Raw genomic sequence first — 19,138 nt, forward strand, 5'->3', positions numbered from 1 at the left:
CTTGTAAAGTAGATCATATTTAGTTAATTGTGTATTTCTCTGTGTTCTATGTTACAAATAATCCTGATGAATTTAACTCACACTTTAACTTGTTTTTTCTTATTTGTATTTACTATTTTTCTATTTTGAATGTATGAATAATCATTAAAACACACACACATAGTCTGATTTTAATACACACATATACTTCACTTATTTTTCGTTGTATGTATGAAAATACGTATTTGTGACGTCATTGATAATTTCTGCGCACGCTCGAACCTTGAATAAAACTCATTCGCTGTCTACAAACGGGGTTAGGGAGGTCTTGGTATAACCCAAAGCAGAAGATACCATGTCCGCTCTCCCCTCACTGCGCAGTGAATTTTGAAACTACATTTGCATTTCTTCCTGATCACCCCAGCTTTTGGCGTATTGATAACATAATAGCTCTAACAGAGCTAGATTTAACACCCACTGTAATGAATAAATATGCTTTAATAAATCATATTCGAATCATTGCAAAGTTGCAAATTTTTGTCTCAATCATTGAAAACTTTATATTGTTGAGAAACAATTAAAGGACGGCATTTGTTATGCATCATTAGAATTCGTTTTCCTTTTCTTAGTCACTGACATCTCATATCTCACACAACACACCAACAAACCCAGGACTTCCAAAGATCGATACGTTTTTGTAAACAAACACATGGTATGAACAAAGAAAACGAAAATATGAGTATGATTTTAACATGTAGTTGTTTTGATACAATTAACTGGATCAAAATATTGTATTCCAAATAATAAACTACAGGAAACTTCACATGGTGCTGAAGTTCAACTTGTAAACCGGTGGAGCCATGACAAACTTTGAAGAAACCGCGTGATCTCAATAATCAAACAAAGAGCAGTCAATATAAAAATTGGTGGAAACTAACCTCAAAAGGAGAGTCAGGTTCATCCAAGATGTTCTTTTGACTTAATATTTTCTGCATGGTTCCTGTAGAATTTGGATCCATGACCAGAATGTTCTGACTTGCAGCTTTGTCCAATTTAAAGTCACTTTTTCTGGAGTCGGTGGTCCTGCACACCTCATAGTTGTAAACGTGGGGGAGAGTTGCTGTCCCCAAAGTATCTGAGTACCGAGGCGGGTAATAGGGGATGACGGGCAGGTTGGAGAGGACACGGTCCCGCCTCCACCTGTGCACTTTGACCGATATGATGAGCAGCAAGCAGGCCACAAAGAGAAAGGAGACCACAGCCAGCGCCAAGACTAAGTAAAAAGTCAGGTTGTTGTCGTAGTCCTTGTCAAGATCACTGAATTCCGACAGCACTTGAGGGAAGTTGTCCGCCACCGCCACATTGACCACCACCGTGGCCGAACGAGGGGGCTGCCCGTTGTCCTCCACCACCACAGTCAGTCTTTGTTTGACGGCGTCTTTATCCGTAACTTGGCGGACGCTTCGGATTTCTCCGTTGTGGAGGCCCACTTCAAAAAGGGCCCTTTCTGTGGCTTTTAACACTTTATACGAAAGCCAGGCGTTCTGCCCGCAGTCCACATCCACAGCCACCACTTTGCTTACCAGGTAGCCTGCCTCTGCAGAGCGGGGCACCATTTCTGCTAGGGCCTGGCCGCCAGTTTGGACTGGGTACAGGATTTGAGGGGAGTTATCGTTCTGGTCTTGGATCAGGACCCGGATGCTGACGTTGCTGCTGAGCGGAGGAGAACCTCCATCTTGTGCCCGCACTCTAAATCGAAACTCTTTGAGTTGCTCGTAATCAAAAGTACGCACGGCATGAACGACTCCACTCTCAACACTAACCGACACATACGAAGAAAGTGGCACTCCATTGACAGAGGAGTCTTCCAGGATGTAAGAAACACGAGCGTTCTGGTTCCAGTCAGCATCATGGGCTTTGATTGTAAGTACAGAGAGACCCGGTGTGTTATTTTCAACAATAAAAGCCTCATATGAGCTTCTCTCAAAGACGGGCGCATTGTCGTTCACGTCAGAGATGTGCAAGGTTAGTGTGACACTACTCGAGAGCGAGGGCACACCCTCATCAGAACATGTCACTGTGATGTTATACTCAGGTGATCTCTCTCTATCCAAATCACTGTCAGTAATTAAAGTGTAATAATTATGTTTTGAGGTTTTCAGAATAAACGGAATGTTTTCATTGAGAAAACAATTTACATTTCCATTTTCTCCAGAATCTAAGTCTTCTACATTGATCATAGTTACCACAGTATTAATCTCTGCATCCTCTGATATCACATTTGACTTGGACATAATGTTTATTATGGGCATGTTGTCATTTACATCTTGGACATCAATTATCAGCTTAGAAGAATCCGTGAGTCCCCCATCATCACTAACAAGTAAATTTAATTGAAAATGTCTCGATTTTTCAAAGTCAATATTTCCTTTTAATGATATTTCTCCGTTTTCTGTATTTATCTTGAATATGTTTTTTAAATTTGCCATCATATTTTTGATTGAATATGATATTATGGCATTAGAGCCCTGGTCTGGGTCGAAGGCAGACACTGTTGCCACAATTGTGCCAACAGGTGAATTTTCAATAATAACAGATTTGTATGTGGGCTGTGTAAAAACGGGGGCGTTATCATTGATATCTAAGACTGTAATAAGAATCTGCATCGTTCCCGACAACTGTGGCTCTCCTCCATCCACAGCAGTTAACACAAGCGACATCTGCTCTTCTTTTTCCCTATCCAAGGGCTTCTGTAAAACCATCTCCACGTTTTTATTCCCATCTGCATTATTTTGCAGCCTGATAGCAAAATGACCTGCTGGTTTTAGCTCATAATTATTTACGCCGTTTCCACCAACATCGAGATCTACTGCTCTTTCTAATACAAATTTTGCTCCAATAGTTGCCGACTCGCTTATCTTAAATGTCATCTCATTTGTTTCAAAAGCAGGTGCATTATCATTAATGTCCATAATCTGCACAGTGACACTGTAAAATTCCATCGGATTCTCTAAAATAATTTCCAAATGCAGCGCACAAAGGGCGGTATGTGCGCAAAGCGCCTCCCTGTCGATCCGCTCTTTGACGAGAAGGACTCCTTTCTCTCGGCTCAGCTCGATGTATTCGTCATTATTCCTGGAATAAATTTTGGCCTTTCCTGCAATAAATCGCTGTAATTCCAACCCCAAATCTTGCGCTATGTTCCCCACCAAAGACCCTCTGGTCATTTCCTCGGGAATCGAATAACTTGCCTGGCCACGCACTGCGTCGAAGGCGAAGACGGACACAAAAAACAGCGCTAGTTGACCCTTCATTGTTCTTCAAGATTTCCACAGTAGAGATCCACACCGTTTTTATCCACTAAAATTGACCGCTTCAAAGTCAGATGTCGAATATAATCCACCTTCGATTGAAGAACATGTTTTTAGTCCGCAAAATTATGGATTTGACGAACACAATCCGTCCTCCTCCTGCAGCGTTCTCTTTCTGTGATATGGAGGCGCAGCTCCAACCCTTCTAGAAATCCAACCATCTAATTTTTTGGTCTACAGCGTCTCTTAGAGTTCATTTTAGTGTATTGCAAAATGACCGTAACCAAGGTATCCAGAACAGACAAGGTAATAGAAAGCGAATAAAAATGTGCAATACATGCTTCAATTACTGATTATAAACTAAACAACATTCGCCACACTAAAAAAGAAGATGCAAATTGCAAATTGTTGCAATTATATCACATAAGGGCTTATAAAAATATGTATTGAGAAATGTATATTCATTTTGATTAATTTATTCATTTTGCACAATGTTGCTGCTGTCACTGAATTACTTTCCGATGCACATAGAATTTAAGCTGTTCGAATAGCAAAATATAAAATAAATATTCCATGTATATCCTAAAATATATTTTAAAAACATTGTTTAAGTCTTTTCTCCCAAGTTTATTCTGGCGTGCAATGTCAACTCTTGTTGTAAACAAGCTACAGTATGTTGTCATAAACGACAATAAAGATAATTTTAATTCGAATTATTTTGTATTCCCTATTCCTATTTATGTTTTACCCTTAATTAAACATATCATAAAATCCTAAATAAACGAAGACGTTTAAATAAGAGTAACAAAACGTAAATGCCGAAAGAGTGAGTGTACCTGCTCGTGCGACATAGAGAAGGCTACGCTGAGATGAGTCATCAGATATTTTTGATTAATAAATTAAGTTATGTTCTGATTCAAAATAACACAATTACAAGACATAAATAACAAGTAGAATTACAAGTCACAAAGAAGATCTTCCAAGTCGGAGATGACGTTGCTTAATTTCTTCAACTTTATACAATCTCAAACTCTTCAACCTAACTTGAAATGTATGTCAATCATCAAAATTAACCGATTTCATTGGGTAATATCCTGTTAGTCAAACGGAATTGATTTGTGGTCGCGGGTGGAATCGACAGCAACAAGATTGTCGCTGCGATTTTACGTAGGGTACCTGGGCACCAGACAAAGGGAAGCTAGTAAGATATTTTTGTACTTAATTTCGTTTTAACTCGGATACAAGCAGTTATTAGAAGCCAAAAATGTGATTTTATCCGTGTGGTTTTGTAACGACTAGCAATGATGCTAATCGCGGTTAAAAATTAGCCTTACCTGTACAGCCACAGCTGTACGTCAGCGTGCTGTTGCAGCCCGCTAACTGGCGCGCCGACGTGGCGGCCATATTGGTCCTGTCAACTTAGGCAATGGGCATTGAAAATAAATCATAACTTGTTCATTTTACAACAGATTTTTATGCAGATAGCGTTTTTGTCAATGCAAACACGTGCTATTATTACAAAGAATGAATCAGAAATATAAAAACGGCTTAATATAAAAAACGAACAATGTATGAACAATTATATGTTAAACAACTGCATTTAAATTTTAACAGTTTATATGAAACTCATTGAAAAAGAAAACATGTTCAATTCAAAATCAGTGTTAAGAGGATATTTTAAGACTCTTTAGATGCATAAACATTTTATCAATAAGAGGTTATTCCAGCTTTCTGGGACTCTATGGTACGGTGTTAAGTGCATCCATAGGCAGCACAGTGAGCAGGAATTCTCTTTATGATTATATTTTGTTTCGCTCCGTGCACATGTACTGGAATACTCTAATAATTTGACTATACAAGCTTAGCCTTTCAATAGGGACCCAGCTCAAAGGGGCATGTCATATCTAGTGTTCTGTACAGATCTGTGTGTACAGCCCATTAGTTAGCTTAGGTTTTAATTTGAAATTGAGTTGAGGGACAACTTTCTTCTTATTCCAAACAAAATAATAACATAATTTCTCTCAGTAATGTTCTGTGAATTTAAAAGCAATCATTTTCAGTGGTAAGTAGTTGGGGGAAAGTTCTGGGGAGCCTGTTTCTTTCCCTGGCTTGGACTGAGAGGAAACTTCAAACCATGTCTCAAATTCTCAGTCATTGCTGTTGACTGAAGCAAAGCCCCTCACTAAAGTCTCATTCTTTGCACCATTTCGCCACTGCGCTTTTTGTTCTATCCACACATTTGCAGCCCAAAATTCACTTTTAACCAGAACTGTAACAGGAAAACATCAGCCCTGCAATGTTTGTTTTTGTTATGGGTATATTTCTTCTGTTGATGTAATAATTCCACAAAAAAGGTTCTATTTGAAAAGTATTTGTTTAAAAAAAAAACTTATCCAATTGTCATTTCAGTTTCCATCATAGCTCCATAACTAAAACTCGTTTTAATTTGTACTTTGTTGTGTGTTGTCTATTTTAATGTGAGTGTTGTCTCATATAATCGAAGTTGTCAGTTGTAATGAATGATTGCTTGAATTTGGTAATTTACTTGATAACGTTTACAAAAAAGAAAAGAAAGAGTCTGGGATTTTTATTTATATTATCACCCAAACTGTTATAATATAAATAATGAAATCATAATATTTAACTGAATTATAACAAGATATTGAATTTCTAAAGAGTGGCATCAAATTATTTACACCCAAATCGGAATCCTTATGTCTACAATCACAATCACTCTCATATAAAAATTAATACTATATACTTTAATCACATCAAAAGGAGAGTGACATGGTTTGAATTATTATAAAATTTAAGTGGCTTATTTTGCAATAATGGTACACATATTTTCCCCAATCTTTAGTTATCTATAAGGATTTGGAGGACTGCTCTAGTCACAAACACAATGTTAAATAGTAACTAAATTTGAATCCTACCTATGTTAAAAATTACATACGTAATGGAATCAAAGACACAAATATGCATGCAGTGTTCAGGACATAAAAAATGGATTAAAGCAATCCATTATCATATGTGATATAGTTTTCCTCAGAACATCTAGTACGAAAATATGCTCTCAAATAAACAATAATAGCGAAATGGCTTACAAAATGTACTGCAGTCACACAAAGTGCACACACAACCATTCACTCTGAAATGCGGGTCTGGGTTGCATGTTTAGGAAAAGACTATTCCTTTTAGCGTCATATCATTGAATATTATTTAGGAATAGTTCAAACAAACTACACACATTGAAAATATATTAGATCTTAATGCTGAAGTGTGTATAAGTCAATGACAATTGAAAAAAATAATAGGGTAGCACATGATCACACGAAGCAATTTTTTTTTATCATGTAAGGACAAGAGTTACGTATCTGTGCTGTGTAGGTACACACAATTAAAAAATGCATTAAAGAGGCATTGAAGAATTTTAAGTTCTTAAGTAGAGAAATCAAGATTTGTTGTGGTAGTATTTGACAACTAAAAAAATAAGCGAAAATTCTGAACTCTCCATGGTGCTGACTCCCCACATTAATTGGATTAATAAAACTCAGGCAAATCCTCAAAACAATGTCTTTGGTCTGATCAAGGAGTTTAATTGATTCAACACTCTGACTGTAGCTTTAGGTCATTGATAAAAACTGAACAGAGCGCTATGGACACAAACGCAGCAAACTAACCTCAAGAGGAGAGTCAGGTTCATCCAGGATGTTCTTTGGATTGTGCATCTTCATGGTGCCTGACAAACTCGGGTCCATGACCAGAATATTCTGACTTGCAGCTCTGTCAAATTTTAAGTCACTTTTTCTGGAATCGGTGGTCCTGCACACCTCATAGTTGTAGACATGGGGGAGGGTGCCAGTCCCTAACGTATCTGAGTACCTAGGTGGGTAATAAGGGATGACGGGCAGGTCCGAGTGGCAAAGGACACGAGACTGTCTCCACTTGTACACTTTGATCGATATGATGAGCAGCAAGCACACAATAAAAAGAAATGAGACCACAGCTAGTGCCAAGACCAAGTAAAAAGTCAGCTTGTCGTCGTATTCCCTGTCAAGGTCACTGAACTCAGACAGCACCTGTGGGAAGCTGTCTGCCACCGCTACATTGACCACCACCGTGGCCGAACGAGAGGGCTGCCCATTGTCCTCCACCACCACAGTCAGTCTTTGTTTGACGGCGTCTTTATCAGTTACTTGACGGACGCTTCGAATTTCTCCGTTGTGGAGGCCCACTTCAAACAGTGCCCTGTCTGTGGCTTTCAACACTTTATAGGAGAGCCAGGCGTTCTGCCCGCAGTCCACATCCACTGCCACCACTTTGCTCACCAGGTAACCCGCCTCTGCCGAACGGGGCACCATTTCTGCCAGCGCCAAGCCCCCTGACTGTACCGGGTACAGGATTTGAGGGGAGTTATCATTTTGGTCCTGGATGACGATCTTGACGCTCACATTTGTGCTGAGTGGAGGGGAACCTCCGTCTTGCGCTTTGACCACTAAGTCCACTTGCTTAATTTGCTCATAATCAAAAGATCGAACTGCAGTAAGGACACCGGTTTCAGAATTTAAGGCCACAAAAGAAGAAACTGGACTTCCACTGATCTGAATGTCTTCAAGGAGATAAGAAATTCTGGCATTTTGATTTGAATCAGCATCTAGAGCACTGACAGCAAATATGGAAACGCCGGGAGAGTTATTTTCAGCGACATAAGCAAAATAAATATTTTTATCAAATAATGGTGAATTGTCATTGACATCTGAGATTTTAAGATACAACTTTTTTGAACTAGAAAGAGGGATTGTCCCCAGATCAGTGGCTGTAATTGTTATGTTATATTCTGGGACAGATTCTCTATCAAAATATTGTTCTGAAATCAAATTATAATAATTCGTAATAGATGGCTCAATTTTGAAAGGAAGTTTTCCATTAACGCTGCATTTAATTTGCCCATTTCTCTCTGAATCGAAGTCTTTTATGTTGAGGATTGCTATTGTTGTACCTGGAGGTGAATCTTCAGATAGTGGACTTGAAAATGATTTTATATTGATGACTGGAGCGTTGTCATTTTTGTCAATTACATCAATTATGACTTTACTGGTGCCAGTCAGCCCACCTTGATCTTTTGCTTCTACTCTCACTTCATATTTTCTGCTTTTTTCGAAATCTATTTCACCAGACACATAAATTGTGCCAGTATCTTCATCAATATTAAAAATATTTGCAGCACTGCCTTTAGACAAACGGTAGGTGACGTGTCCATTTGAGCCACTGTCAGCATCTGTGGCATTTACAGTAATTATGCTTGTTCCTTTTACTGTGTTTTCTAGGACAGAAGTTTTATATTCGGATTGATTAAATCTGGGCCGGTTGTCATTTGCATCCAGCACATTTATTTCTATATTTATCGTACCAGATCGTTGCGGTGTTCCGCCATCTACTGCAATTAATTTCAATAATAGATAAGGTTGTTGCTCTCTGTCTAAAGGTTTTTGGAGGACCATTTCAACATATTTTTTGCCATCTGGATTCGCATGCTGATTTAAGACAAAATTGTTGTTTGCAGACAGAACATAATTTTGCAATGCATTTTGTCCCACATCTTGATCCTCAGCACTCTGCAGCGGAAATTGCTCACCTACTGCAGTCCCTTCACTAATTTCAAATAGCAATGATTTGCCTTTATTTGGAAAAACAGGGGCATGATCATTAATATCCAAAACTTCAATAATTATCCTGTGCAGCTCTAGGGGGTTTTCTAGAATCATCTCAAAGCTAAAGATACAAGGCGTCACATCCCCGCAAAGTTCCTCCCGATCTATTTTGTCATTGACGACCAGCAGCCCTTTGTCTGCTCTCAGCTCCGCGTACTGGATGTTATCTTCTGTCAAAATGCGGGCCCGCCTTGAAACGAGTCTCTTATTATCCAAACCGAGATCTTGTGCCACATTTCCAATCACCGATCCTTTCTTCATCTCTTCTGGTATAGAATAACGAATTTGACCTCCCACCGTGATCAAATGAATCAGCAACAACGCAAGTATTCCCATTTTCTGTCGACGTCCTTTAAACAATCTCCACGTTGAAGGAAGGAATCTGCATGTCTCCATGATGACAAAATGAATAAAAATCGAAACCAAAATTATTAGGAAGTAATCCGTTTTACGTCAGTTCCTGATCAACATCAAAATATAAGCGAGCGTCAGACTGCGTCTCATTCCGTTGCCGTCGATGCCGACAAGAGAGGGAAAAAAAATCTCGGCTGCCTGTTTTTGTATGGATGACTGCATGACGACAACACACTGAAAAGCCATAGCCAAGCCAACAGCGTCCCCCAAAGTCTAAAATGTGTAAGACCACAAACTACTACAACCGGGCAGAAATCAAGTATAATCCCATTCCGCCTGTCAAATGTAAAATAATAGACCATATAGCCATAAAATATAAGTTTAAACTAATTTCTAAAAACAAATATTTCCCATATGCAATTAAAAAACACGAATAGAGCTTCGCAGAAAATGCATTATATAGGTGCCAATCCCCGCTATATAATCTAAAAAAGTGATGTATAATAAACCTATATAGTAATATGATACTAAAGATAATAGTCAAATAAATTATAATAAAATAATGTGCAGTTATTGTTCAGTTATTTTTGAAACATTTTGTCTCAAAACTCCTGGAAATAATAATATGCAACTAAATGCACATGCAGTTGGAGTGAGTTAATGTTGTTAGAATTTAAATCTGTGAGCCATTTGAGGCACTATAGGGTACCATGGACAGCGACTTAAAAATGTGAACTGTTACATAACATTCAAACAAACAATGTGCATTTATCATATTTATATGTTACGATTTTGTACTGCGGACTTAAAATTTTGAAGACAGAACAAGCCCAAAGGCAACCAATGATGCATCTCTTTTGTCCCCAGTTTTCAAATTATTATAACAGTTTTGTTGACTCGGGAAAAGAATGTTCCTGTAAGATAAACTATTGACGTGGCAAAAAGTACTTGTATTTGTCTCTCTGAACATCAAGTTATTTTAAGTTCCAATATAGAAAATGATTGTACTTTGGTTGACTTGAAATTTGGTTTAAAAATCAATACAAAGTCAAAATGTTGAGAACACACCTGCCTCCACAAAAAGTGCAAGAAGGTCCAAATAACAATTGAAAATTGTATAAATTAATGACTCACCAAAGTTGATATTCGTGAAAAGTTTCCTAACATCTGCTTGTTGTCATTAGGCAAATCAGCATCGACTCCGTCAACGCTGACTAAGCTCTGACTCAGGGCTGACATGTTCTTCACGTCACTCCTTCTGGAGTCAGTGGTCCTACACACCTCGTAGTTGTACACGTGGGGGAGGGTGGCTGTCCCCAAAGTATCCGAGTACCTTGGCGGGTAATAGGGGATGACGGGCAGATCAGAGAGGACGCGAGTCTGCCTCCACCTGTACACTTTGACCGTTATGATGAGTAGCAAGCAGACAATGAAGAGAAAGGAGACCACAGCCAGCGCCAAGACTAAGTAAAATGTGAGGTTGTTGTCGTAGTCCTTGTCAAGGTCGCTGAATTCTGAGAGCACTTGAGGGAAGTTGTCCGCCACCGCCACGTTGACCACTACTGTGGCCGAACGAGAGGGCCGCCCGTTGTCCTCTACCACCACAGTTAGTCTCTGTTTGATGGCGTCTTTATCTGTCACTTGGCGGACGCTTCGGATTTCTCCATTGTGTAGGCCCACTTCAAATAGCGCCCTGTCTGTGGCTTTCAAAACTTTATAGGAGAGCCAGGCGTTTTGCCCAGAGTCCACGTCCACTGCCACCACTTTGCTTACCAGGTAGCCCGTCTCTGCAGAACGTGGCACCATCTCTGCCAGTGCCTGGCTTCCCGCCTGGACCGGGTACAAAATTTGCGGGGTGTTGTCGTTCTGGTCCTGGATAAGGATCCTGACACTAACGTTGCTGCTGAGTGGTGGAGAGCCTCCGTCTTGTGCTTTAATCACCAACTCGACTTGCTTAATTTGCTCATAATCAAAAGATCGAACTGCACTGAGGACACCGTTTTCAGAATTTAAAGCCACAAAAGAAGAAACTGGACTTCCACCAATCTGAATGTCTTCAAGGAGATAAGAAATTCTAGCATTTTGATTTGAATCAGCATCTCGAGCAGTGACAGCAAATATGGAAATGCCAGGAGAGTTATTCTCAGTGACATAAGTGGAATAAATGTTTTTATCAAATAATGGTGCATTGTCATTGACATCTGATATTTTAAAGTGTAACTTTTTTGTACTCGAAAGGGGAGGTGTTCCGAAGTCTGTGGCTGTAATTGTTATGTTGTATTCTGAGACAGACTCCCTATCAAAATATTGATCTGAAATCAAATTATAATAATTAGTAATAGATGGCTCAATTTTAAAGGGAAGTTTTCCATCAATGCTGCATTTAATTTGTCCATTTCTCTCAGAATCAACATCTTTTATGTTAAGGATTGCTATTGTTGTACCCGGAGGTGAATCTTCAGAGAGAGGACTTGAAAGGGATTTTATATTGATGACTGGAGCATTGTCATTCACGTCAATTACATCAATTATGACTTTACTAGTCCCAGTTAGTCCACCCTGATCTTTTGCTTCGACTCTCACTTCGTATTTCCTGCTTTTTTCAAAGTCTATTTGACCAGAAACATACATTGTACCGGTGTTTTCATCAATGTTAAAAATATCTGCAGCATTTCCTTTGGTTTTAGATAAACTGAAAGTGATTATTCCATTTGACCCACTGTCAGGATCTGTGGCATTTACAGTTATTATACTTACACCTGTATTTGTGTTTTCAACAACAGTAGCTTTATACACCTGCTGGTTAAAAACAGGTTGGTTGTCATTTGCATCTAACACATTTATTTCAATGTTTACTGTACCAGATCTTTGCGGTGTGCCTCCGTCCACTGCAATTAACTTTAATAACAATCGGGGTTGTCTCTCCCTGTCTAGAGGCTTCTGAAGAACCATTTCAACATATTTGCTGCCATCTGGATTTTCATGCTGATTCAGAATAAAATTTTCATTTGGTGATAAAACATAATTTTTCAACGTATTTTGCCCCACATCTTGATCTTCAGCACTTGGCAGTGGAAACTGCACCCCTACTACAGCAGATTCACTGATTTCAAACATAAGAGCTTTTTCTTTGATTGGAAAGACTGGTGCATGATCATTAATATCAAACACCTCTACAATTATTCTATGCAGCTCTAAAGGGTTTTCTAGAATCATCTCAAAGCTGAAGCTGCACGGGGTCACATCCCCGCAAAGCTCCTCCCGATCTATTCTGTCATGGACGACTAGCATCCCTTTGTCTGCTCTTAACTCCGCATACTGGATGTGATCCTCGGTCAAAATTCGGGCCCGCCCTAAAACGAGTCTCTTATTATCCAAACCGAGATCTTGTGCCACATTTCCAATCACGGATCCTTTCTTCATTTCTTCTGGTATAGAATAACGAATCTGACCTCCTACCGTGGTGATCAAATGAAGCAGCATCACGAGAGGTCCTATTTTCTGTCGACGTCCAGTAAAATAACTCCACGAGGAAGAGGTGAATCTGCGATTTTCCATGAAGAGCAATAAATGAATAAAAATAGAACCCAACATCGTAGGGAGGTAAATCTGTTTTGTGTCTGTTAATTCAAGATCAACGTCAAAATGTAGCGACAATCAGACTGCGTCTCATCTAGTTTCCTTTGCCGTCGACAAAAGAGAAAAAAAAAATCCCCAGCTGCCCCCTTTTATGGAGAGAGCACTGCCTGACGACAACCCATCGAAAAGCCATAGTTAAGCAAACAGCGTCCCCTAAAGTCGGAAATGTGGAAAAGCAGGAGCTGCAATGTAGGAACTACTATGGTCCTTCTCAGTTAATGAACCGAATTGCAACACCAAATACCAATAAAAGTATAACCTTCGGTAAAAAAATAAAAATCTGAAATATTTATATTTGCTGCAGTTAAAAAAACACAAAAATTATTCCGCAGAAAATGTATTATGTCACAGTATCCTATTATGTTATCTTTATAAATAAAACAATACCTATAGTATGTGTACGGTATATGGTAATAATACCACAATAATGATAATAATAACACCCTTTTTAACACTAATATGTTTTATTGGCTATTTACTACTTGCTTGTTTTACTCTAGTTTTGCTCTTCTTTGCTCTATTGTGTCCTACTTATTTGTGCAGCGACCTGAAACGCGCTTTGAAATACAATGTATTATTATTATTATTAATCAATAACATGAAACTCGTCAGCCAATAGAATATTATGCAATAGCATGCAAACCATTATGGAGGAATGAATAAATAAATTTATTGTCATTATACAAGTGTGACAAAACTGTAGGGTTTCTCCTTTCAGTAATACAAAATACAAAGGTAAAATGTGCAAAAGGATAAAAACCGTTAAAATCAATCATAAATATGTGTGGACCTGGATGTAAAGTGTACTTGATGCTGTGTTGGGCTCTGCCGGGGCACCAAGTGGAGTAATATGTCCACGTTTGCGCGACAATCAACATCATCCAAATCTATATCAAATGAAAATTATAGAAGATATGAAAATGATAAGAATCCAGGTACTTGTAAATAATTTTTAAAAATCAGCGAAATATTTAGTATATTAAACTAAGGTGTGCATTTATACTGTATACTGAAGTCTGAGTGAGCAGAAGTTGTTGGATGTTTTTATAGAGTGAAAATCATTTGAAAGAAAAAAAAAGAGTGCCACTGACAGCGACTTAAGAAAGGGAAAGTCAATTTAAACAATTTAAACAAGCAATGTGCATTTAATGTATTTACACGTTACAATATGATACTGCATTGAGTTTGTACCATTGAAAATAATATTTATTTAAGCTACAAGTAATAATTTACTATTTTCAAACCATTTATATGTATTTAAGAATAGCTGTTTTCAATGAGTTGGTCACAGGAAATTTTGTATAGGCTCAAATGCACTAATAAGTCTAAAGTGAAGGAATGTAACTTTTTATCTTACTTTTGTTTTCAAATTAGTATAATTCCCCACTTCTCAAATAATACTAGCGACTTTATGCTCAGTATTGATATGTATTTTTAGGTCTTTCAATAGTTATTTTAAATTCAGATTTTACATCCCATACATGCAAGAAAATGATTGAACTATGATTGACTTGATACTTGGTTGCTAAATTAATGTACATTTTATATAGATATTGAGACATGTTAAAAACTCCCAGCTCCACAAAAAGTACAAGAACGTGCCAATAACATTTGAGCAAGATAGAGAAGAGTGGTGAAAACAATGACTCACCAAAGTTGACATCTGTGAAAAGTTTCCTGACAATACCTTGTTGTCAGTATCAACTCCATCCACACTCACTAAACTCTGACTCATGGCTTGCATGTTCTTCACGTCACTCCTTCTGGAGTCGATGGTCCTGCACACCTCGTAGTTGTACATGTGGGGGAGGGTGGCTGTACCCAAAGTATCCGAGTACCTGGGCGGGTAATAGGGGATGACGGGCAGGTCAGCTAGGACACGAGACTGCCTCCACCTGTACACTTTGACCGATACGATGAGCAGCAAGCAGACAATGAAGAGGATGGATACCACAGCAAGTGCCAAGACCAGGTAAAAAGTCAGATTGTCATTGTAGTCCTTGTCAAAGTCACTGAACTCAGACAGCACTTGAGGGAAGCTGTCCGCCACCACCACGTTGACCACCACCGTGGCCGAACGAGAAGGCCGCCCGTTGTCCTCCACCACCACTGTCAGTCTTTGTTTGATGGCATCTTTATCATTTACTTGACGGACACTTCGGATTTCTCCGTTGTGGAGGCCTACTTCAAACAGCGCCCTGTCTGTGGCTTTCGACACTTTATAGGAGAGCCAGGCGTTCTGCCCGCAGTCCACATCCACCGCTACCACTTTGCTCACCAGGTAACCCGCCTCTGCTGAGCGGGGCACCATTTCCGCCAGTGTCTGCCCACCAGCCTGGACAGGGTACAGTATTTGCGGGGCATTGTCGTTCTGGTCTTGAATAAGGATCCTGACACTAACATTGCTGCTGAGTGGAGGAGAACCTCCATCTTGTGCTTTTATCACCAACTCGACTTGCTTTATTTGCTCATAATCAAAAGATCGAACTGCACTGAGGATGCCAGTTTCAGAATTTAGAGCCACAAAAGAAGAAACTGGACTTCCACTTATCTGAGTATCCTCTAAGAGATAAGAAATTCTTGCATTTTGATTTGAATCAGGATCTTGAGCCGTAACAGCAAATATGGAAACGCCAGGAGAGTTATTTTCTGCGACATGAGCAGAATAAATGTTTTTATCGAATATAGGTGCGTTGTCATTTACATCTGAGATTTTGAGATGAAAATTTGTTGTACTAGAGAGAGGAGGTGTTCCGAGATCAGTGGCTGTAATTGTTACACTATACTCTGGGACAGACTCTCTATCAAAATATTGATCTGAAATCAAATTAAAATAATTCATAATAGATGGCTCGATTTTGAAAGGAAGTTTTCCATTAATGCTGCATTTAATCTGTCCATTTCTCTCAGAATCAACATCTTTTATGTTAAGGATTGCTATTGTTGTACCGGGAGGTGAATCTTCAGAAAGAGGACTTGAAAATGATTTTATATTGATGACTGGAGCATTGTCATTAACGTCAATAACATCTATTATGACTTTACTAGTCCCAGTTAGTCCGCCCTGATCTTTTGCTTCGACTCTCACTTCATACTTTCTGCTTTTTTCAAAGTCTATTTGACCAGAAACATAAATTGTCCCAGTGTTTTCATCAATAATAAACATGTTTGCTGCATTACCTTTCATTTCAGACAAACTATAAATAAGAAGTCCATTTGAACCACTGTCGGCATCTGTAGCATTTACAGTGATAACACTCGTTCCTTTAATCGTGTTTTCCATGACAGAGGCCTTATATACTGAATGACCAAACGTTGGTTCATTGTCATTTGCATCCAGTACATTTATTTCAATATTTACAGTACCTGACCTTTGTGGTGTTCCCCCGTCGACGGCAATTAATTTCAAATTCAAACGGGGGTGTCCCTCTCTGTCGAGAGGCTTTTGGAGAACCATTTCAACATATTTGCTTCCATCTGGATTTTCATGCTGATTCAGAATAAAATTGTCATTTGGTGACAAAATATAATTTTGCAACGTATTTAGCCCCACATCTTGGTCCTCTGCACTCTTTATAGGGAACCGCACACCGACTGCAGCTGATTCACTAATTTCAAAACTGACAGCTTTCATATTCTTAAAGATTGGTGCATGATCATTAATATCAAATACCTCCACATCTATTCTATGCAGCTCTAAGGGGTTTTCTAGAATTATTTCAAAGCCAAAACTGCAGGGCGTCACATCCCCGCAAAGCTCCTCCCGATCTATTCTGTCATTGACGACCAGCAGTCCTTTGTCTGCTCTCAGCTCCGCGTACTGGATGTTATCCTCCGTCAAAATTCTGGCCCGCCCTGAAACGAGTCTCTTGTTATCCAAACCAAGATCTTGGGCCACATTTCCAATCACCGATCCTTTCTTCATTTCTTCTGGTATCGAATAACGAATTTGACCTCCCACCGAGGTGATTAAATAAAGCAAAAAGGCGAACGTTCCTGTTTTCTTTCGACGTCCGTTGAATAATCTCCATGTGGCAGTGAGAAATATGCGAGGCTCCATGATGACAAAATTGAAATAGAAACCAAAATTAGTAGTAATTTATGTTTCCTTCTACGTCAATTCCAGATCAACATCAAAATACAAGCAACGATCAGACTGCGTCTCAATCCGTTGCCTTCGCCGCCGACAAAAGAGGAAAAAAAAACTCCCCAACTGCCTCTCTTGTATGGAGCACTGCGTGACGACAACGCATAGAAAAGCCATAGCCAAGCCAACAGCGTCCCCTAAAGTCTGAAATGTGGGAGAGCAGGAGCTGCATTACAGGAGGTTGGAACCGGGCAAAAATCAAGTATGGTCCCAATGAGCTTGTCTGATATAAACTAATACGCCATTTCGTAACACTATAAAGTTATAAAAATGTGATACAAGTAAAAAAATAATTTAGGAAAATATTTCCTTTCTGCAAATAAAAAACACAAAAGGACCCACCAGAAAATGTACAATATTAGTGCCAATATTTGATTCGTATATTTCGTCATATGATAACGGCAATAGTCAAATAAATAATAATAAGAATAATGTGCAACCAGTACTGTATAACAAAATTCAATAGCATCCATACCATTATCTAGTTATGTGTTAGTGCCAACATCAAGATCATCAAAATCTATACCAAGCCTAGCAGTTGATGGCATTTGAAGGACATATTTGTACCATGGACAGCGACTTTAAAAACAGGGATATTATATAATGTTGAAAGTGTTAAAATAAACAATGTGCATTCATCATATATATTTGTTGCTATATTATGATCCGGATATAAAATTAATGAAGCTATCCGTATTATTTCACTGTTTTAAAATGATGATTTATTGGTCACATGAAACATTTTATAGCTTTATAAGAACTATTAGGTCTTTTATCTTGAAATTAGAGGTAGACTGAAAAAGCCCAAAGTGAAGAAATGTATTAACTTTTTATCTTATCTGTTTTCAAATTAATACCGAAGATTTTTGTTGAAGTTGTTACTACTTAAAAAAATGACAGAACAATAAGTACTCATATTTCTCTTTTGTGCTTAAAGTAGATATATTCAAAATCAATAATTTATATATGCGATGATGATATGATTTTTTTTGGGTTGACTTAATATTTGGTTGGTAAATTATTATAAAAAAGTTAATGTTGAGAACACATGGCTCCACAAAAATTGAAAAACGGTGAAAATAACTATTGAAAAATAGAAAAAAAAGAACTGTGAAATTGATTACTCACCAAAGTTGACATTTGTGAAAAGTTTCCTGAAATCTGCTTGTTGTCATGCAGCAAATCAGCATCAACTCCATCTACGTTCACTAAACTCTGACTCATGGTTTGCATGTTTTTCACGTCAGTCCTAGAGTCAGTGGTCCTGCACACCTCATAGTTGTACACATGGGGGAGGGTTGCTGTCGCCAAAGTATCTGAGTACCTGGGCGGGTAATAGGGGATGACGGGCAGATCGGAAAGGACACGAGATTGCCTCCACCTGTACACTTTGACCGAAATAATGAGCAGCAAGCAGAAGACGAAGAGAAAGGAAACCACAGCCAGTGCCAAGACTAAAAAAAATGTCAGGTTGTTGTCGTACTCCTTGTCAAGGTCGCTGAACTCGGACAACACTTGAGGGAAGCTATCTGCCACCACCACGTTGACCACCACCGTGGAAGAACGAGAGGGCTGCCCATTGTCCTCCACAACCACTGTCAGTCTTTGTTTGACGGCGTCTTTATCGTTCACTTGGCGAACGCTTCGGATTTCTCCGTTGTGGAGGCCCACTTCAAACAGCGCCCTGTCTGTTGCTTTTAACACTTTATAGGAGAGCCAAGCGTTCTGCCCGCAGTCCACATCCACTGCCACCACTTTGCTCACCAGATAGCCTGCCTCTGCTGAGCGGGGCACCATTTCTGAGAGCATCTGGCCGCCTTTCTGGACCGGGTACAGGATTTGAGGGGCATTGTCGTTCTGGTCTTGAATAAGGATCCTAACACTAACATTGCTGCTGAGTGGAGGAGAACCTCCATCTTGTGCTTTAACCACCAAATCCACTCGCTTAATTTGCTCGTAGTCAAAAGATCGAACTGCACTGAGGACGCCGGTTTCAG

General features: G+C 39.0%; 2 protein-coding genes across 25 annotated transcripts in view; both read right to left on the minus strand.

Annotated features, from left to right (window-relative positions):
* LOC148360213 (protocadherin gamma-A4-like) overlaps window positions 1–19,138 on the minus strand; it is a 275,781-nt gene that overhangs the window by 101,686 nt on the left and 154,957 nt on the right. Inside the window, exon 1 of one of the 24 annotated variants that reach the window (XM_088343694.1) lies at window positions 14,646–17,069. The exons of 21 other annotated variants lie outside the window; for them this stretch is intronic. In XM_088343694.1, coding sequence (XP_088199820.1) covers window positions 14,646–17,054 — 2,409 coding nt within the window. In that variant the 5' untranslated portion in view covers window positions 17,055–17,069. Of the gene's footprint in view, window positions 1–6,970; window positions 9,700–10,489; window positions 13,133–14,645; window positions 17,070–19,138 lie in introns of those variants that run through there. 2 more of the 24 variants (XM_088343683.1, XM_088343690.1) reach the window with 2 other exon arrangements.
* On the minus strand, window positions 463–3,513 carry LOC148360215 (protocadherin beta-16-like). Its single transcript, XM_088343733.1, has one exon. It carries the CDS (start codon window positions 3,291–3,293, stop codon window positions 891–893), a length of 2,403 nt encoding a protein of 800 aa, XP_088199859.1. The 5' UTR covers window positions 3,294–3,513; the 3' UTR covers window positions 463–890.

Source organism: Urocampus carinirostris, chromosome 9 (genome assembly GCF_059441175.1).
Source record: "Urocampus carinirostris isolate Australia breed hairy pipefish chromosome 9, RoL_Ucar_1.0, whole genome shotgun sequence".
Lineage (NCBI taxonomy): Eukaryota > Metazoa > Chordata > Actinopteri > Syngnathiformes > Syngnathidae > Urocampus > Urocampus carinirostris.

What these genes read in the sequence shown, in the direction of transcription:
- LOC148360215 (XM_088343733.1), bottom strand. Translation starts at nt 3,293, where the DNA reads ATGAAGGGTCAACTAGCGCTGTTTTTTGTGTCCGTCTTCGCCTTCGAC.